General features: G+C 50.1%; 1 protein-coding gene across 2 annotated transcripts in view; it reads right to left on the minus strand.

Moving 5' to 3' along the window:
* The window catches only part of TRERF1 (transcriptional regulating factor 1), a 198,435-nt gene that overhangs the window by 16,903 nt on the left and 160,340 nt on the right, over window positions 1-21,192 (minus strand). For both annotated transcript variants that reach the window (XM_040983370.1, XM_040983371.1), the window contains exons 5-14: window positions 17,290-18,987; window positions 15,847-15,893; window positions 14,427-14,574; window positions 13,469-13,495; window positions 13,190-13,432; window positions 9,624-10,005; window positions 8,802-8,868; window positions 7,370-7,509; window positions 7,152-7,255; window positions 5,768-5,843 (exon numbers count right to left, since the gene is read on the minus strand). In XM_040983370.1, coding sequence (XP_040839304.1) covers window positions 5,768-5,843; window positions 7,152-7,255; window positions 7,370-7,509; window positions 8,802-8,868; window positions 9,624-10,005; window positions 13,190-13,432; window positions 13,469-13,495; window positions 14,427-14,574; window positions 15,847-15,893; window positions 17,290-18,726 — 2,671 coding nt within the window. In that variant the 5' untranslated portion in view covers window positions 18,727-18,987. The remainder of the gene's footprint in view (window positions 1-5,767; window positions 5,844-7,151; window positions 7,256-7,369; window positions 7,510-8,801; window positions 8,869-9,623; window positions 10,006-13,189; window positions 13,433-13,468; window positions 13,496-14,426; window positions 14,575-15,846; window positions 15,894-17,289; window positions 18,988-21,192) is intronic.

Raw genomic sequence — 21,192 nt, forward strand, 5'->3', positions numbered from 1 at the left:
TCTACTCCCCAAATGGCTGTAATGGCTGGGGCCAGGCCAAAGCCAGGAGCCTGGAATTCCATTCAGGTCTTCCATGTGGGTGGCTGAGACCCAAGTATTTGGGCCATCTTCTGCTGCTTTCCCAGGCATATTAGCAGGGAGCTGGATCAGAAGTAGAGCAGCTAAGACCTGAATGGGTGCTTATATGGGATGTCCACATTGCAGGTGACAGGCTGCACCTCTCTGGTTGTGCCAATTACAGCAACAGGGAGGGGAGCAGGGGTTGGGGCCTTGGAGAAGCCTTGCCTTAGGGAATGGGAGTGGAAAGGGGCTAGTAGTATTTACAGCTTGAGAGCAGTTCTGTCATGACTCTTCAAATTTTATCCAATATTCAAGGCCTTAGGGACCCAGCTTCCAGATGCTCCCCCTCACCCAGGAGCAGAGGCAGACAGAAAGGATTAACCAACAAGTTAGCTGACCAACCATCCAGTAGTCAGGGCTTCTTTTAGGTATCTGTCAAAATAGCAGGGATAAAAGGCATTGGAAAGATAATGATGGAAGATCCTGATGGTGACCGGGTTACTTGCTGAATCCTACAAGCTTCAGCAGGAGGAGGTGTCAGGGCACACTGTACTGATGAAACTCCCACCTAAGCAATGACACTAAGTTTCCTGAGTTAGAGGACAGCTGTAAAATCTGGTGAGACACTAACAGGGCCACCCTGCCTTTCCAGGCCAGGACTGTGTGAAGCTCCTGGGTCTGCCTACTTCTGAGAAGCATTTCCTGACACGTTTCCAGGTAGCTGGCTGGGGATGGGTATTTGGTGCAGCCATTAAGACATCCCTTGGAACACCTGCAACCCATATGGGAGTGTTTGGGTTTGAATCCTGGCTCTACTTCCAACTCTAGCATCTTGCTAAGGCACACCTTGGGTGGCAGCAATGGCTCAAGTGCTTGAGGGAAACCTGGGTTGTGTCTCTAGCTTTAGCCTGAACCAGACATTGTGGTTATGGGCATTTGGGGAGTGAGTCAACACATGAGAAATCTTTCTTTCAAATCAACAGAAATTCATGATTATAAAAAGGGATCCTGGCATGATGGCTCAAATGGCTAATCTTCCCTTTGCAACTGCCAGCATCCCATAAGGGTGCTGGTTTGTGTCCTGGTGGCAAATCCTTCAGCGATTCACAATGGAGCTAGTCTATTGGTCATAGGACTGCTGCTGGGGCTTGAGGCTCCACCCCAGGGCTCTTGGACTGATTTCCTAGGACTAAGTCTGTTACACACGAACCACCCTGAATGTGCTTTCCTCAAATACTCTCAACAGGACTATGACCAAAAAAAAAAAAAAAAGAAGATTTAACTCCATAGCCAAGTCAACCTTGCTTTCAGTGTTTCCTTCCTAGTGACACGGGGATGGTGGCAGTCATGCTATGGCCGACAGAATGTGGTCCTGCCAAGGTGTTCTATAGGTGGTTTGCATATTCACTGGCCACTCCACCTCAGCCCTGGGCTACACACACACACACACACACACACACACACACACACACACACACGCTCTCTCTATCCAGGTGTGCACAGTGGCACTCAGGAAGGCCGTTGCGCTGTGAGTGGTCCTTGCTTTGTGAATTTCTAATCCTATAGTAGGTCTGTTGGCTGCCCACAATTTCCATGGTCTTCTACTCACTTCCCCTTGCCATCCCCTCCATAATCCCAAATCAAAAACAGGCTCAGGTGTCTCCTCTTTGAAAAACGTCTGACACCTTGAAGGTCTAAGCCAGTCCTTGGCTTCTGCGACTTAAGAGCAGGTCCAGGATGAAATGCCAAATAAAATGCCCACCCATGGCTGCCTCAAGTCCTCCCCTCTCCTAAGACCCCTGCTGCCAGGAGGTGCACACGCAGGGTCCATGAGCTTACACGCCCCTCCCTCCCACACTCATTTGTTCTACCTGAGGATGCCTGGCTACAGGGCTATTATCAGCAGGGGCCCCTAACAAGCCGATTAAGGCTAATTACAAAGAGCCTAATTAACTGGATGAAACCGGTGCTGGAACAGTATCCAGAAAAGAAATATTCTGCGCTGTGGTTGCTGGGAAACAGGCTGTGGACTGTGGCTAATCTTGAGGCAATCAACAGTGAATCCCAACAACTGAAAGGGGAGAAAGTTTCTCTCTCAGAGGGCCTTTTCTCCTTTGTGGATATTTAAGAACTTTTATTGATATTTGTTATTGCAGTTACCAAAAAAGATGTCCCTTGTAACAACAACAACAAAAAAAGGGAGTGTTTTTACACCAGATTTTTGTTTCCACTTAGGCTGTTTCATAGTGAAAGATGGCAAGGTAGGGAGCATTTTTTCTTTTTAAAGGGAACTGCCACAGTTCCTCTGGAGTAAAAAAGCGAGGGAGGTTTTTCATCTAAGTTCTGAGTTCTAAGTGGCCTAGCTAAGCTTGCACATGAAGCAAGAGAGCAGTGTTAACTCAGTTCCTGCCCTTGAGAGGGGCCCGTAGTTCAGCCAGAGACACGGGCTAAGGATGCCTGGAAGGTGAAATCACAGCTGTGTGTCTTGTGGAGCATTCTCTGGAGTACCGAAGCGTTTCCTCATGAAGCCGGGGCCAAGTCCAAGGCCGACACCAGGCTTTCCTAGTAGAAAGGGCATGTCCTCCACACGCCTCAGCTCCAGAGGGGAGAACAATCTTTCAGAGGTGGGATCCCACGTAAAGTGCTGCTGAACCCTTTGCAGAGAAGCCAGGACTGGTTCTTATGCCCCTATTTCACCCTTGCGCCCATATGCAGAATAACCAAGTAAGGCCTCTGAATCACAGCCAGGCGTTCTTCCCAGCCCAACTTGTCCACACCCAGTCCTTCCCCACCCAAAGCAATGCTTAGAACCACAGCATACAACTGCTGAGCACACAGGGGTGGAGGGCTGCTCAGGGAGGGACAGAAGGCTAGACCGGAGAGCTGGGCTGAATGGAGTACTGGGAGCCAAGGACGGGACTTCACTCTGAGCATCTTGTGTGGGGCTTGCCTGTCTTTGGCAAGCAACCCTTGATGTAGGTGGATCACCTAGCCCATGAGTCTCCTCATTGGTTATGTTTTCCCCTGGGTTCCATCATTGGCCACTTTTCTTGCAAAGAAAAAAGGCATTGGGGCCTTTCTCTTGCAAAATTGCTTAGGTTGGAGTGGGAGAGGGAAGATGATGAGAAAAGCAAGGACAGGTTTTCACTGGCCCGTGTCTCTAATCTTTACCAAACTTGCAGCCCCCTTCCTGAGCCCAATCTTGCAGGCAGGATGGACAACACTGGCCACAACCACAGATCTGGGAGTTAAAGTGAACCAGAAGGTGGCCTCAGCGCCAAGGCAGAATGGGGCCACAGGGAGATGTTCTGACACACAGGAAACACGTAAGCGATGAGGGTGGTTGACAAGTCCAGGAGAGAGGCGTTAGCTGGGCCAAATGATGGGGTGGACTCTGCTTTCCCTCCTGGGGCCTGGAAGGGAACTCTGGCATGCACATGGGTCAGACTTCAGACACCAATGATCTCTGCCCCCTTTTTGCTCATAGTTCCAGAAAATTCTACGGGGCCCAGCCTGCAGTTGCATCCTTGAAGACACATGACTGTCAGACATAAATGAGCCCCCTTCTTGAAGAACATCAGCCCTTCACCCATCAGCCCCACCTCTCTCGCCTCCAGGGGTTGAAACGATTTCACAGAGCAGCTGTGGGTATATGACAGAGGCAAAGGGATTAGCCAGAAACTTCCAATCCCCAAAGAACAATTCATTGTAGCAGCTCTTGGAGTCCTCTGGTTTCAAAGGTTTTACAATGTGTTAGTTTTCTGTAGTGTGTGGGAGGGTGGCTCCTAGTTTTCCAAAAAATTTTTAGGTCATGACACATGCTGGGGACAACTATTGGGGAGTGAAGTTCCAGAGGAAGCTGCTCACAGCTGGAATGGACACATCCAGAATCTCTAGCTGCACCAGGAAGGCCAATGACTGAGGGCAGCCACGTCTCAGAGCACAAGGTTGGAGAGCTCCTCTCAGCCAACCCACTGTCTCATCTATGCATGGTGCAGGGGAGCTTGCAACAGGCTTCAGGAGGATGGACAACCTGTGAGGGTATTTAATGGGCATCAAATGATACTGGGAATTAAAAGACAGTTCCCACGGCAGATTACAGAAAACTCTCACATCTTTCTCTGCACACAGGGCAGACACCAGGCAGGAAATGATAGAGACAATATGGAGAAACGGGCTCCATGAGGGTCCCCCGCTAAACGATGTACTTGTTCACTCAAACATCCATGTTGTGCCCGCTTAATTGTGGCAGTTGCTGTGGGCTGCGAGTGACCCACGGGAAAATCATGTTTTCTTATAACTGAACAGAAACAGCTGTATTAGTAATATATGCCATCTTTATAGAGATAAACCCCTTCAAACCTTCCTTCTGCCTCGTTGGCTTAAAAAAAAAAATGCTACAGGCAGCCGGGAGCAGCAGAGGGTTTAGGGGCAAAACAGCATCCAGAATCTTGCTGTTCCCAGTGGGGTCCTCAGCCCAGTAGCACCAACAGACAGCCGTTTCACCTCTTGATGAGAGGGAGGAAGGCCCACACAGGAGAGCAAGAGAGCCACAGGAAGTGAAGCAAACTGTGTGTGGTATCTCACAGAGAATGTGCCAGCACCTGTAACAGTGCTCACCTGAGGCCACATCTGGCTGCCTGAGCCCATATCTGGCTGCCTGAGCCAAGACCTGACAAAGACCAGGTTCCCAAGCACCAAATTTTGCACCTGCCCAGGCAGAATGTATCTACCTAGTATCTATCGCCTGAGGTACCAAGAACGCTTCAAATGTTTACAAATCAAGAGGCACTGGAGGACTCTGCCCTCTCTGACATACAGAATCCAAGCAGGTGCATGTGTAGAGACCCTCAGAGGGGACAGTCTTGCCAGAGTCACTAGTAATGAGAATACTGACCCCAGCTCCATGTCACCTCTCTTTTGGCTTCCCAAGCTGTTTCTCTTGTTCATCAACACACTGACTCTGGGTGTACAGTCTTTCTCCCGTCATTAGTGCAATCTATTTAGTAATATCCATTTAGTAGTTGCCTCCTTCTCAAAACTCCAAGCTACAAGAGGCAGGACTATGTTTGCATCTGTCAGAGTCACTGCTGGTTTCACAGTGCTCTGTACAGTTCTTGGTATGAAGTCACATGCTAAGTAATAGTTAAAGAAATAAGTAAGAAAAGCTACTAGAATATGGCAGGCATTGGGCTATACAGGCTATTTCCAATCTCCACAAAACCTTGGTAGGGATGGATGGAATATCACTGTACCCTATCAGTAGCAAGGTTCTCAATACACTCCCCACTTTACAGGTGAGCAAATCAAGGCTGCAGAAGGACTTGACCAAGGGGATGTAGTCAAGAACAGCACCCCCAGTTACTGATTCCAAAACCAAGGGATTGGTGATGATTGTCGGTTTTGAGCTGTATCCCCTGAGATTCTTTCTTCTGATGCCCTCGTCTCACTGCTACATGGACCATCACTCAGGTCTTGCACACCCCCAAGGGAGAGGAGCTCACACAGACAATGACTATTAGACACAACTGCTGTCCAGCGGATGTGCCCCAGGAGGCCTTGAACTCACAAGTAACAATCAGGACAGATCTAGGTGTTAAGTGTTACAAAAAAAAAAAAAAAAAAAAAAAACAAAACGTGACACAGGCAAACATGCAAGCAGCCCACTTTCAGGAAACAAGGCAGCCCAGGGCTCCTGGCAACCTACCGGCATAGTGGTAATTTGCCAAGGGATGGCATTTTAACCTGACTGGCTTCCGCAGCAGCAGCATTTCCAGGGCAGCCTATAGAGGCAGGGGAGGGGAAAGACAGGAGTTAGTAACAGGCCTGTGTGTTCCAGGGAGACTAGCTGCCCAAGGGAAAGGGCCCAGGAGGGAAGGCATTGAAAAAAAAACCAGAGGCAGACCACCTGAACTGGGCTTTGTGTTCAGGGACCAGAGGAACTCATTCTCACATCCTCCTGCAGCCAGGCCTGAAGCCAGCTGGTCATGTCACAGAACAACACAGCCTACTGTATCAGTGAACAGAGATGGTGGCTAGCTTCGAGGCTTAGTCCCTGGGGCAAGGACCCGAGGAAATGAGTGGGTGATCACATGTTGCATCACAAGTGAACATAAGCAGCCGTATTAGTAATACATGTCATCTTTTCAGAGATAAAACCCCTTCAAATCTGTCTTGTTGGATTTAGGAAAAGGAAAAAAAACAGCGCAGGCAGTGTGGAGCAGCAGATGATTTAGGGGCTTAACAGGGCCTCGAATCTTGCTGTTTCCAGTGGGTTCCTCAGCCCAGCAGCACCAGCAGTGTCTGGGCCTCTCCCAGACTTGCCGACTCAGAATCTGCATCTTACCAAGATTCCACAGATGATTTGCGTGCACATTAAAACCTCAAAAAACAATACCCTGAAACACTGATCTCCAAGGGTTGAGGAAAGTTCTCCAAAATTCTCCAAACTACATGAAGGGTATTGTAGTACTAGGACATTTATTTTTTACAAGTTTATAAAATCAAAAAGCAGGAAGCTAGATGCATTTCTAGAAAGCGGAGACTGGGGCTCGTGTGGAGTGTTCTAGGCCTAAGTCCTGGTAGAACAGGCAGAATGTCAGATGGCACAAGGGCTCCAATGAAAGGGAGAAGAATGGGACCAGTTGGTGCATAGCAAACACTGAAATTTGGTTAGGGGAGAAAAAAGTTCTACCAACATTTCCATAGAAATGAGGCCTCATCAGCAGGATACACCAGGCTGTTTGTTTTAGGCCAACTCTGGTTCAGTGAGGGATTCAGTCTCCATCACTGGAGACTCAGTTTTCTGATGTGAAATACAAGATGGATGAAGAAGAAATTCTAATTTCCTAGGACAGGTGTGTCCACAACGATGACTGAGTAGCAGGTGTGTAAATAGAAGTCCGCCTAGTGACCTTTTTCTCGCAGGCTCTTATGTCTTGGGCTACTTGCTAAGTTAAAGAATAGGGAGGCAAGTTGATGGATCATCATCACATGCCTTGGTTGTATGGTACATGGGACAACAAAGAAACATGGGAAAAATACACAGCAGGATTCCAAGGGGGATGGCTTGCTTTTTCTTGGTTCCTTACCATCACATCACCTTTGGCCTCAAAGAGAGAGTGCAAAGCAAATTCAGAATTGGTCCCTCCACCTGGCAATGCACTGGAACAGCACAAATTCAGAAGATTCTCCACTGTTGGAAACACAGAGATCACTGCATCAGAGAGAGCTCAGTTTCATGGAAAACACATTAATGCTGGAGTGAGAATCGAGCTTCTCCTATTCTGCTCTTCCCATGGACCCATACCTCTTTGCTGAAGGTCATGGTTTTCCAACTCTGGCCAGGGCTTCCACACCAGTGTGGCTTTGTGTTTATCCTGAGCCAGGGAAGAGATGTCCTGGAGTTCTGGAATCTCTGCTTGGAATCTCAAGCCAATGTTGATGCGTCTTTAACAAAAAGAAGGAAAACAACAGTGGGGTTGTCAGTTGATGACTGAGGTGAAAGTAACCTCCAGAATCTTGAAACACAAGGAAGATGTTTTAGGAAGGAACAAAGGGACATTTTTGTCACAGTGTGACCCTGAAGTTCCAGGCATAGCCCTTTCCCTGGGAAAATGGACAGCTTTATGATTGAAGAAAGATGTTAGGAGGACTAAGAAGGCTGTCTGCCTGGGCCTTCTTAGCTTCCTGTGTCTGGGAGTGGGAGAATGGCAAATTCCAAGAGAATAGCTAGCTATTGAGAACATGGCCAATGGTACCATTTACAAGAATAAAAAGAAGGACAAATATAATGTGATAATCTATTTCTAAATCCCTTTTAGACCACTTTTGCCTCTTATCCCACCTGAGCCTCACGGATATCTACAATGTAATCCAGGTGATCATATAATTATTTCCATTTCATCTAAGTCAACAATAGCCTAGCAAGATAAATTGCATCAAGATCCAATAATAAAATGGTGTCAGAACCAAATCTGCTGATTCCTGAGTTAATCCTTTTTTGTGTTCATCTGTGAAAATAATCACTTTTCCCTTCCATAAAACAGTTCTCTAATCCTTGCTTTCAGTTACCTGTGGTCAATCAGCTTGAAAGTATTAAACGGAAAATTCTAGAAAGTAACAAGTTATAAATTTAAAATTGCATTCTATTCTGAGCAGAATCATGAAATATCACACAGCAGTCCGGTTCTAGATGTGAACCATCCGGTTGTCAAGAGTATCCAATGCTATTATATATTGCCTGCCTGCTAGCAAGGCTTATGTTATCAGATGGACTGCAGTATATAGGGGTCAGAATTACCTGAGGTTTCAGACATCCAGTAGGAGTTTTGGAATGTATCCTCCATGGAAAAGGGGGCATCACTGTACCTCCCACTGTATATGCATGATTGAATTACTCAACAAGTCCCTTTGGGAGACTGGAGATGAAAAGCAAGGACATCACCTCTGGGAGAGTACCCTAAGAGAAACACCTAAATGTCCATAAGGACGTGAAAGCACATGACTACGCACACAGCACACAGCACACAGCACACAGCACACAGCACCTGATGCTTTTACTGTGTTTAGTCTGGCAAAAGTCTTCCACTGGCAACCACAGCAAAAGCAAAGTACTCAATCATATCATGATTCTACAGTTCCCACACTGTCTCTCTCAAGGGCCATCCTGCCCCCTAGCTATACTTCTCAAAGCTCTGGATCCCTTTTCTGTTCTAGAGAACAATTGGGCTTTTCCTTACGGTTCAACATCCACGGTCTGTTCTCCAGGCCCTGGAGTGACTGTCACATTGTTGCCATCAATGCTGTCTGAAATACAAAAATGAGGGGTCAGGAGTAGCAAGGAAGGGCTTTAAAGACAGTAAGGCACATTTTTGATTACCTAACCAGTCCCTCCCCAATCGATGTCATAGGGCCCCCCAACAATTTTCAGGGACTGGACAGGGAGTGGTGCTAAATGGCCTATGGTTGCTCATGCATTTCCTGGAGTGAGGGGAAGCCAGCCCTCCTTTCACTCACACTGATCTGCTAAGCCATCTGGCTTCCATGCAACCCTTCTTGCTCTAGAGATACTGGCATAGGCATCTGTGTGAGTGGGTTTTATTAAACAGGCTACAATGCTAATGCTTGATCTGGCCTGTAGTAACAAGTTCAATCTGTCCATCGACTTAGGACATCTATTGGTATTAAGGATCAGCCAGGGGTCTCCTCCTTCCCAAGATGCTGGAGTGACCCCTTGATCCTTTGTCTCCTCAGACTGTGCTTCTTCCAAAGTGAGGATATGCAGATCTTCCAAAGGTTTGTGCAAAGTAACTACTACGAGCAGTTACATATGGCCCCCAAATCAACTGATCTTTGAATTCCATGACTCCCATGAACATTTCGAAGGGCCCTTCCATGGTTCATTCTAAGTATTTCTTAGCACATAGCTATGATCTACAAGGCACATGGCCCACATAGATAGATGGGGGTCATAAAAAAAAGCAAAGGCTCCCAGGACAGACAGATGCAACCCTGCCACCCCATTCCCACACCCTCTAAGAAGGCTTCCCTGACCCACTCACTGGAACGACACAGCAGCACCCGCGGTGTGGGCGTGAGGGGCGTGAGGGGCAGCTGCGGGTGGGCGCCGGTGCCGTGGCCGGAGATGAGGACGTTGCTGAAAAGCCCCGAGCCCTGGCGCACTGGGCTCAGCATGGGCGGCGGCGTGTAGGGGGGCAGCTCGTGTGTGGGATCGAGGAGCAGGTGGTCTCCGAGGACGCGCGGGGAGCGTAGTTGGCTCTGGTACAAAGTGGCGCCCGAGTAGGAGGCTGGGCTTGGGTTGTAAGAAGGTGGCGGCGGGATGAAGAGGGGCTCCGGCCGGTGCCGGAACTTTTTCTTCTCCTGCACCGTCTTGGGGGGCTCTTCCGGTTTCGGTGCTCCGGGTTGAAGCTTCCTGGGGATTTCCTGAAAGGGAAGGATGGGATTGGAACCCTTGGCTTCCACCACAGCGAGGAGGTGGGTGGGTGGGTAACACATTATTATCTCCACAGGCTTGGGGAAGCTGGGAGGGCTTCCATAGCTTCCCTTCCACTCGGCCCCCTCCCAGCCCACCCGGTCCTATCCACTTCAGGCAAAGCGGGTTCTGACGAGATCTTCTGGAGGCAGCCGGGGCATGGGGGTGTGGGGGGTGTGGTGGCAGAACTAGCTGGTGGGCAAGAAGCAAGAACTGGGGCCAACACCATTCCTGTCACTAACAACTCGTGCTCTGAGGAGGGAACTCAGGATTACTCAGGGAGCCTGGCAGTGGACGCGGGGCTGGAGACCCGGGGCACTGATGAGCTCTTCAGGCCCCTTCATTCCATGTGTTCTCCCTATGCAGTGGTCCGGGTCACTCTCTCCCTCCCCTCACTGTTACTCCCAGCTCCACTGTAGCAAGCCTAGGCCCTACTTCCTGTCAGCAATTCATTCAGCTGGCGGCAGCCCTGCCTCATGGATACATGGATACAACTAAGTAAACACGTGTGGGGGAACAGGAAGCAGGCACGCAGAGGTCCCTACTCCCCGCCCCACCCCACGCTGGGAGTGGCTGGCGCGGGGTACCTGTGGAGAGGGCCAGACCTGTCTGGGATGCTTTTCCAGGCCCTGATAGCCAGTGGCCAGTCACAGCCAGGGTCCCTGTGCCCAGGGGAGCTCGTGAGGGAGAGGCAGCAGGGAGTGATGGGAAGGGCTGGCTAGGGTCACGTGACCAGCTGCCTCCAGCCCATGTGACCTGGTCTAGTCAGCCCCTCACTGCTCTGCCTTCAGTACTTCCTGCTTCGCCCAACGCCTTCCAAAAGGTGGCCTCTCAGCCTCCAACAGGAGGAAGCATTAGGAGGTGGAGCAGCGCTGCTTCAGACGCTAGAGGTTCCTACCCGCTTTCTCAACAGGAGGCAAGCGCTCCTCAGGCAGCCTCAAGCCTGCCTGCCTCCTCTCCCCACCAGAGGGCTCCTGAGTGCCTGAAGCGGAGGTAGAAAGCAGGGGCTAAGGTAAAGAGGGCGTGGATGGGGAGCCATCCTGAAACCCAGCCAGAGAACCTTCTAGAAGCACCCAGAAGGTTCTTTAAGTAAAGGCTGCACTCTCGCTGGAACCCAGACTTGGGATCCCGGGGCCAAAATTCCCCCTAGGGGCTCTCCTTCCCCCACCTTGCTGAGCTGTGTTTGCAGCTCTAAATCCTTCAGGCCCGGCTCTAAAGAAGCCCCCCAGAATATCACATGTGCACCTCACTTGAGAACGCCAGCTCGAGTCCCACTTCACCAAGCTAGTCGGACCCCCAAAAGGAGGGGCTTTTTGAATTTTTGGCTCGCAGTGAAGGGCAGGAATCACTCAAGAGTCCAACCTCTTCAAGGTCAGGAGAAGAAAACTGGGGCTCTGAGATGGGGAGGGTCTCAGCGGCTCCATGCCCTGGGAGCTAGAGGCAGAGTTGGGATTACAACCCCAAGGCTCCTTCCCAGACAGCTTCTTTCCATGAGGTGCCAGGACCCTGCTCACCCTGACTCGGCCCCCCTGCAGGCCTCCACTTCAGCCAATCCCCTCCTTTCCCACTCCACTTCAGCCAGTTCCCTCCTTGCTGGCTCTCTCCCCCCACCCTTCTTTCCAAACCTTGCTCAGAAATCCTTGAGCAAACTCACATCAAAGCCCTGGCCTCTTCCATTCCCTAATCAGCACCCTCTGGGGCACACATTGCTCCTTTACATGCAATTGCATGGCGTGGTATCCCCCACAAACTCATCTGATGTTGAAACCATCCTTGGTCAAAATCAAATCAAACGCTCCTGGCCAGCTGTCATCCCCATCTTGGGAGTGTGTGGGTGCCTGGAAGCTGAGAGTCAAAGTTGCCACCCAACACCATGGAAAATATCCCAGGCCAGGAAAAGACCTGAATCCAGAATACGAGGTACAGCTTCCACAGAACTGCTTGTGCCCCATTCTAAGCAGAAAAATGGGCACTGGAAGCATCAAGTTCAGGGCCCATTTACATTCCCATTCAGCCGTATGCAGTCCTCATTAACATCTAGCATGGGTGGGGTATGCTATCAGGACCATGACCCCTGTTAACTAGGAGCACCTGATTGACAGTTCTCCATCAAATCATCAAAGTAGGGCCTTTCCTGGGCAGAGAGGGAGCCTGGACGTGTCATTTCCTGTCCACCTATTGCTGCCCAACCACAATGTGACCAGCCTACGAGAATCATCATCCTCACTAGTTTTCCATCAGTGTCCACTCCTGAGGCTCTGACATCACATCCAGAAGCATAAAGATTCTTTCTGGACTTTCCCAGTTATCTTAACTCCCTGCTGTCGTCCTACTTCAGCCCAGCTCTACCTCCATGCCTCCTGAGAACTCAGCAGCCCGCAAGGACAGAGGGGACTCAACGCACCAACTTTGTAGGGGAGGGGACAGGTCTGATAAAGCCTATAAGTCACAGGGATCACCTGGGGGGAGGGAGGGAGGGAGGGAAGTTGAGCCCTGGAGCCAAGTTCAGCTGCTTGGGTGAGTGCTGAAAATTGGAGAGAGAACGTCACAGTGAGAGACACAGATCTCTTTGCTTTCCTGGGATTGGGGATGGGTTGATGTAGAACTACCCAGGAATTAGATGCTCCTGGGTATTTAAGCAGATGCACGTTGAGAATGTTAAGCAGCCTGATGAGGCTGGTCATCAGCATGGATGCTGAGGCTACTGCCTGGAGGCCCTGTTGTCCCAGGGGTTAGCTGGGTGGTTGCTGGATTTGGGGGGAAAGGGCAGGGTCCTGGGCTGCAGCTCTGTATTATCTGGTGCAAAAGGACTTCTGTGTTTAATAGGTGGTCTGGTTGGGGTGGTGACTGCCAGATAGGTGAGTCATCACCTCCGTAGACTTGCAGCTGAGGGCACTGTCAGGTCCTCTCTTTCCAGATGTAAGCCAGACCATTGGCCTGAAAGAGTGACAGGTGTTTAATGGCTAAATGGAGTTCCCACTGCAGGCAGGCTGTGACTCTGGCAGAGCCGATCCCATCTCCAGGAAAGCAAAGGAATGTCCCAGCCTAGCAAGGTGGGGTGGAGCAGCAACTCACAGCAGGCGTGCGGGGGGCAGCCCCTGGGGGGGAGTGTGGGGGAGAGAGGGTCATCCTCACGAGCACGGGCATGTCTTCGTCGGACACGGAGCTGGCCGGCAGGTCTCGGGCGGCGGCGGGGGCGGCAGCGACGCTGTTGGCGAACCCCTGAGAGCTGTGCTTGGGCGGGAGAAGCTTGACAGGGACAGACACGGGCATGACCATAGGTGTGAGGCTTTCGGCCTCGGGAGGAAGCTGCGGCGGTGCAGGTGCGGGTGGAGGCGGAGGCGGAGGTGGAGGAGGTGGCAGTGGCGGCTGGGGCGGCTGGGGCTGAGGAGGCAGAGGCGGAGGCTGTGGCGCTGGCGGCGGGGCCTTCTCTCCTTCCTCCTACACAGACAATAAAGGCTTTGATCCTGGACTGGCAGCAGCTCTCCCAAGGGAGGGATGCACTTTGCTTTTTCCTGGGCTTGAGAGATGCCAGCTGGCAGCAGACAGGGCCATGCACTCTAAACAACCTTGACCATGGATCATGTGTATATTAAAATATCAGAGTTTGGGAGTGGCTGTCGCTGCTTTTAACGAAAAGGACATGGATTTGTAATTGACAAAAAAAAAAATCTTTTTTGTAGACCCCTCAGTTGATGCATCTGTCAAGTGGAAGTCGGCATTGCATCTTGGGTTTTATTTAGGTTAGGAAACCACATTGAAAACGCAGAAACATGTTACTTTAAAAAAGACAAAGGGGTTGAAGAGATGGAGTGATCTGAGTAGAAGAAAATGTTCCGAGCAGGAGAAAATCTTTGGTGAATAGAGTGAATCCCAAAGCTTTCAGTTAAGATAAAGAATGGTCTTTGAATTTTTCTCAAACTCTGCAACTCATGAGTAGCTTGCTACCTGGATAACACAGACGGTAGTTAAGGGTCTTTGGCTGCCAGAGCCAGACACCCACTGTACTGTTGGATGGAAAATTCTGGCCCAAAGCCTGATGCTTCCCTTAGCCCTCCATGGCCACAGGCTACTGATCTGGAAGCAGTCCTGGTCTTGGGTGCTTCAGGCAGCAGAAGGAAAATATTCCTGCGTCTACATGTTTTCCTCTGCTGTCTTCTCTGTGAGACAGAGGCACAGGGAACACTTATCTTTGTGCTTAAAGCCAGGGGGCGGCTTCACCTGGTTGGCTCCCAGCAGCAAAGCTTAGCTGCTCTGTCTGGGAGGAGTGTGGCTCTTCAGGTATGCCCATGGGGCTCACCTCACTGTCTCAGCAAAGCAAAGCAAGCAGCACACGGCCTGCAGGGAGGACCGGGGATGGGCGCCGACTCACCTGTTTGAGGCTGGGGGAGGCCCTCATCCCCCCGTGGGACCGCATGTGGCCATTCAGGGCAGGCAGGCTCTTGAACTCCTTTAGGCAGATGGGGCACAGCTTGTTCTTGGCATCAAACTGCTCCCCAAACACTCCTTTGGCTTGGCCACTGTTTACAAGGAGGGCCAAAGGGAGAAGATACACATGTTGGAAAAGAAGCAAGAAGTCACACCCACCACGAGCCCGTTGTATTCATCTACTGCTCTCTAATCCATTCCCTACTTATAGCATCCTAATACCCTTTGGAGAACAATGCCCACTTTACAGATGATGAAAACTGAGGCACTGAGGGGGGAAAGGACTTGTCGTCATACCTGAATGGGACAAAACATCCCCTTTATTCCAGGCCTACAGCTTTCTTTCCCTCTGATAGCTTAGTTCCATTTTGGGGCCAGCTACCACCAGCAGCCTTCCCTTGAGACAGGAACGCAGCCCCCCCAAGTTGCACATTTCAGAGGCTGACACTGCCGCCATGCCCATGAGGGGAGGAAGCAGGTCTGTACCATTCCCTGCTGTGAATAGTCTCTACGTGACACACAGTGGGCATAGGCACACCCAAACCCATTGCTATATATTTTTTTTGACATGTAGCCTTAAGCTACAGTTTAAGCCTTAGTTTTCTCAGTTGTGAAATGATCATAATAGCTTACAATGACGGAGTGGTCTCTATATAAGCATATGGCAATCACATCTAATCTCACTGGGTTCTTTTAGTACACATACTAAAGAGGGGTCTTCAAAAGGTCACGGGACAGATATATCACTAAGGTTCAAAAAAAAAAAAAAAAGCAACACCACATATGGATTCTGAAAGTTTTTGCACCCAAAGCAAACTTTTTTTGGGTAAGTTTAATTTTTAATATTTTGCTGATTTTGAGAGCAAGAGAAAGGAAGGGAAAGAGTGCTTCTACGTTCTGGTTCATTTCTTGAAAGCCCGCAAGGACTAGATCTTAGCCAGACTGAAGCCACAAGCCAGTAACTCAGTGGAAGTCTCCCATATGGGTGACTTGGAGGAACCCAATTCTGTGATTCACCCATCATCAGTTGTCCCCCAGGGTCTGCATTAACCAGAGGTTGGCATCAGCAGGAGCTGGGACCTGAACTGGGTACTCTCACGTGGGATATATGTGTATTACCTGGAGCCTAACTGCTGGGCTAAACAAAGCCCTATCCTGCTAAACTTCACTTTTCATTCCATCTCCCATGAACTTTAGGAAGTCCTTAGTCCTTAGCTTCACACAGTGAAGCACTCAAACCCAACAGTAATATTCACCTTGACCTCAGTGAGAAACTGTCCTTGAATTTAAAAACGAATCATGAGATACAGCCCAGGAACACCTCCCAATTTCCCCAAATACCAAAGCATTTCCACAGATCCTACCTTGACTCAGGGGATGCTGGTTGGGCTCGCCCGTCAGGGAGGTGCATCTAATTATGAGCCAAACAGGACACCGAAAGAGAGAAAGAGAAACAGATGTGTTTCTGAAGGCAGATACACCATGGTCCCCCTGGAGGGGCTCTTCCTGCCCTCCAGCTCCCTCTGACCCTGTTCTTGGCCAAACGCCTCTTTGCTCTCCTGCACCCAACTTCTTCTCTTTAGTTGTTCCCTAACCTGGGACCACAGTCCTGTTCCTGGAGATGCTGCCAGCCACATGCCTGGATGCACCCTCACCTCATTCCTTCTTGTCCCTCCCTCCCCAGGGACAGAAACAGGTTCCCTTCCCTTAGGGGACAGAGAACAGAGCTGGATGAGCCAGCATCAGGCCAGGAGAGCGCCTGCTGGAATTCTTCCTTTCTCATTCCCTCCTTCCCTTCTTTCCTTCTGGGGCCATGTCATGTCATCCTTATACTCAAAAAAGCACTCTGTGATCTCAGGGGTCTGAGCCCCAGAAAAGATAAGGTCAAGGGGAAGTTCATCTCTAACCTTCAACCCCCATCAGAATTCTGTCTACCCAAACCAGTTACTATTTGGAGTCACTTCCTCCTTAGTCCCTGTTGTCACGTAAGGGTAGCACTTGGGACAGGCCAAAGCATGAGTAGTGTCCAGCATATGGGAGCCTCTTTTGTGGGCAGACACTTTCAGAAACTAACCAATGGTTAGTAACCATGGCTGCATCTGGTCTGAAGACATATTCTGTTGGCCTAGACTCCCATAAACAAATCCTGAATGAATGCTGGCGAAGGGCATCTCTGCTCTGCTAGTCTCCCCTGCTTCCTTCTGTCCTGATTACATGAGACCAGGTTGCTTATTTACTTTCCCAATCTGGATCCCTGGGGCAATAACATTTCCCCCTCTGCAGCCATACGTTCATATGCCCTCCTGGAGATTCACAAAATGTAGGCATATATCTTTCACGTGAAGGAATCTCACGTTCATTTATCCAGAGACCCCACTGTTGCTTTAGCAACATCCTTAAAGACTTTTGTGGAATTGCTCAGCTAAGCCATAGACTTTGAGAAGTGTTGTCATAATAGTCCCAAAGGGGAACCCATTTTATGGGAATACCCTGATGCAGGTGATACACCCTCTACAGATTGGTTCCCCTGGCACTGGACTCAAAGTCTTGATCATTATATGAATCACCGAGGACATGCTATAAGACTTTGGTCATCTCCTTAACTGAGATGAAAGGCTCCACAGGCAAAGGACTGGATGAAAATTAATTTCCTCCTGCAAGTATCTGACTTAGCTCCTGGCACACATAGGTTAATGCTCGCAGGAAGGTAGGTGGGACTGGAGAGAGGATCGGACGCTGCATGACACCAGTTCTCACTGGCCCTGCAGGACCCTAAGCAAGGTGGGAAACTTGCACTATGAGAATACCTGGGGCCACACGGCACTGGGAGACGCTTGCTGATGCTGTGGCCCCAGGCTATTGAGGTGCATCCCGCTGGGGGACAGGAGCGGTCGGTGGGGGAGGGCACTGCTGACCCGAGGCAGGTCTGAGCTAGTTGAGTCTCCCATTCCTGTGTCAGGAGGGCCCAGATCCCCGTGAGAACTCAGCATGGCCTGTGCCTGCCTGTCGCTAGAAAACGTCTTCAGTTGACCGTCTTCCCGCTGCTGGTGCTGAGGCAGGTGGCTCTGCTGGTAGAGAGGGTGGCTGTAGGGCTGTTGGGACTCTTGGTAGTAGTACTGGGGCATGGAGCCCAGCTGAATCAGTTGGACAGCATGTGCCTGCTCCGGAGTGTACTGGTGAGGGTCCCTGTGATAAGAAGGAGGCTGCAGGTGCATCTGTTGCTGCTGCTGCTGCTGCTCTTGCAAGTGCGGCATCATGGGTTGGGGTTGATAATACTGAGGTATCTGCATGGAACCCTGCCGCGGCTGCAATTGTAGCTGCTGCTGTTGCTGCTGCGGCGGCTGTGGGGGGCGAATCTGTTGTTGTTGCTGTTGTTGCATTTCCTGCATGGAGAGCCGCTGCTGCCCAGCTTGCTGTGGCGGCTGTTGTGGGTAATACTGGTGCTGCTGCATCTGAGGCATGTGCTGGGACAACATCTGTGGGGCTTGCAACGCTTGTCCTCCCTGCCCTGGCAACTGAGCCAGTGGCTGCTGGTAGTCATAATACAGGTGCCCTGGGGGAGGGTGCTGCCCGACCTGAAGAGCTGGTTTGGACAGCCCACCTGTGAAACCAGGGTGAGGCTGCTGGGGCACCTGTGAATAGCGGGAAGAGATAGCCGGTGCTGGGGGCTCCATGGGCTTCTGAGAGAGCAGCTGGCGGAGGGCGCTGTCGGGGGCTCCATCCATTACTGCCGACTGGGTGTGCAGCACCTGGGCCATATTGTTGACCTGAATTCTCAGGTTTTGGTTGGCAAACACCTGGGTGAAAGAGTCCAGCTTGTGCAAGACACCGCTGGTGAGCTTCTGGGTGCGGATCTCGCTGGCCTGGGAGTAAGTATATTGGTAGCTTTCGGTGGGCTCGGCCTGGGCTGGTGCCCCCCACATCATATTTGAGTTGGCCAGGTTGCCACGTAGCTGGACATGGTTTCCAGGCCCCGTGTGACCACCCCATCCTCCCTGCCTTGAGGTATCCATTTGGCCCAGGTTTTTGGAGCCAACAGGTAAACCCAGGCCATCTCTCACATCTTGAGGGAAGTGGGGGGAGAGGGGCGAGGCCTGTGGGGCATCCATTCCGCTCCCTGGGACTGAATTCCCATAGTTGTGGTTCAGCCCGCTGGGGACGCCAAGCGGTGGCTGTTGGTAGAAAAGGTTCTCACCACCACCCTGGCCCACATGGTTGGTCTTGTACAGTTGTTGATCCCCCATGGCGTTGGCCTCGCTTGTGAATGTCCAGCCACAAAACCATATAAGAAGGTAAATGGAGCAAACCCAGAAGGCCTGAAACCCTGAGACGCTGCAAGGAAGTGTCCGCCCTACTCCACGGCTGTCATGTCTGGGAATGTGGCTGGAGCCAGGTGATCCTGTTGGCCAGTACCACTCATACGCACAGTGGGGTGTGGGTTTACATCTTCACCTGAGCTGGGGGACGGACCACACACCGCCGTGGTGAGGAGACACGGCTCACGCCTGCAAGACAAGGAGACAGGAGATGATCAACCTTCATGTCGTGGGATGGGTCATGACATCTATCATGACCAGTTACCGAGCTAACTATGCAACAGGAGATTTGATAAGAAATAGCCAGTGCCCTTCACTGCACTCACTTGACAGCCTTTCTACAAAGCTGAGCCTCACAGGAGACTTGAACTCTCTTTCAAGTCATTGTTCAAGCTCATTAACTCATTGATTTGTTAATGTGTTGTTTAGTTCATTGATTAACTCATCCGTTCTTCTGGGACCTTGCTAGTGAAAACCCAGCAACATGCTGGTACCCACAGGGATACAGGGATGCACTGATCAACCTGTCAGTTCTGCAGATAATTACTAGACACCTGCTTGGCAGAAGGCACAATGCTAAGACATGATAAGGTGGACATGTGACAAACCATATGCATCATTATATCACCAGACAGAAAGAGCAAAGATGAACAGATATGGCAATGGAGACATCAAAGAGCTTATTTTCAGAACAGAACTGGAAGTTTCAAAAAAAGAGGCACGAATTTTTGAAATTCATGCATTTTTAAAAATACACATGTCCCATGAGCTCTTTAAAGACCCCCCCAGCCATACATGTACAGATTTTGAAATATCTTTTCTTTTTTTTAGATTTTGAAATATCTTACACATCAAAATAAGCCCATCTTTTAATTCCAATTTTCCTTGAATTTTTTGAAGTACCATCAACTATACTGGTTTGCTTGCCAGATCAATATCTATGGGGAAAGTGAAAGGGGAATAAAATTTCAAGAACACTGTTAAACCAGAGTGTGTTCATGATTAAAAAAAAATCAAAACAAAACCAGACGATAGTGGGTATCAAATGGTGATGATGTTTACAGTCCACTGGATAAATTTAAAACAGTGATGCCATCGTTGGGCTTATGAATATCCATTTTTTTCTTATTTTTATTACAAAGTCAGATATACAGAGAGGAGGAGAGATAGAGAGGAAGTGGAGCTGCTGGTATTAGAACCGGCGACCATATGGGATCCTGGTGCATTCAACACGAGGCTCTTAGCTACTAGGCCACGCTGCCAGGCCCATAAATATCCATGTTTGTACCATATTGGAAATTGCATCTTCTGCAAATGTGTGATAAAAAAATGTGGATATAAACTTAAAAATGGGTGAAGGGGACAAAGGTTTGTTTGCTTGTTTTTTTGACCAAATTCTTTTTTTTTATTATTATTATTTTTGTTTATTGGAAAGGCAGATATACAGAGAGGAGAGACAGAGAAGAAGATCTTCCGTCTGATGATTCACTCCCCAAGTGAGCGCAACGGCTGATACTATGCCGATCTGAAGCCAGGAGCCTCTTCTGGGTCTCCCACACAGGTGCAGGGTCCCAAGGCTTTGGGCCGTCCTCGACTGCTTTCCCAGGCCACAGGCAGGGAGCTGGAAGGGAAGCGGGGCTGCTGGGATTAGAACCGGCGCCCATATGGGATCCCGGGCGTGCAAGGCGAGGACCTTAACCACTGCGCCACCACGCCGGGCCCGACCAAATTCTTTTAGGGAAGATTTCAAGCAGAAAATCCTAGTGACCCTGGCAGGCAGCGTTCTCCCTCTGAGCTGGTCTCAGCGGCTTTCTGAACCACAAGAGGAAGAGATGGAAAAGTTCCGCTGGAAACGGAGCATGGCAGATGATGGCGAGCAGAAGTGGGGAGCAAGGGATGGCAGAGACGACTGAATTTTGAAGTGATGCTTATGAAGAATGAGTCCTGGGTCATGCGTGGTAGCCTAGCAGCTAGAGTCCTTGCCTTGCATGTGTCGCTACCCCATGTGGACACTGTTTCTAATCCTGGCAGCGTCTTCCCATGCAGCTCCCTGCTTGTGGCCTAGAAAAGCAGTCAAGGATGGTCCAAAGCTTTGGGACCCTACACCCATGTGGCTCCTGGCTTCAGATCTGCTCAGTTCTAGCCATTGTGACCACTTGGGGAGTGAGTCAGCAAATGGAAGATCTCCCTCTCTATCTCTTTTCTCTGTATATATGATTTTCCAATAAAAATAAATAAATCTTAAAAAAAAAAAAAAGAATGAGTCCTTCCCTCACAGGGCCCCTGAGCAGCACGGGGAAGGTTCTGAGCTTCAAAAACAAGGACATGAATGTCCCTGGATGCTCATGACGGGGTCTCTGCCATCCGGAAGCTGGTTAGAAATGTAGATTCTCA

This window comes from Ochotona curzoniae, unplaced genomic scaffold (genome assembly GCF_017591425.1).
Source record: "Ochotona curzoniae isolate NIBS_2020 unplaced genomic scaffold, NIBS_Ocur_1.0 contig_3819, whole genome shotgun sequence".
NCBI lineage: Eukaryota > Metazoa > Chordata > Mammalia > Lagomorpha > Ochotonidae > Ochotona > Ochotona curzoniae.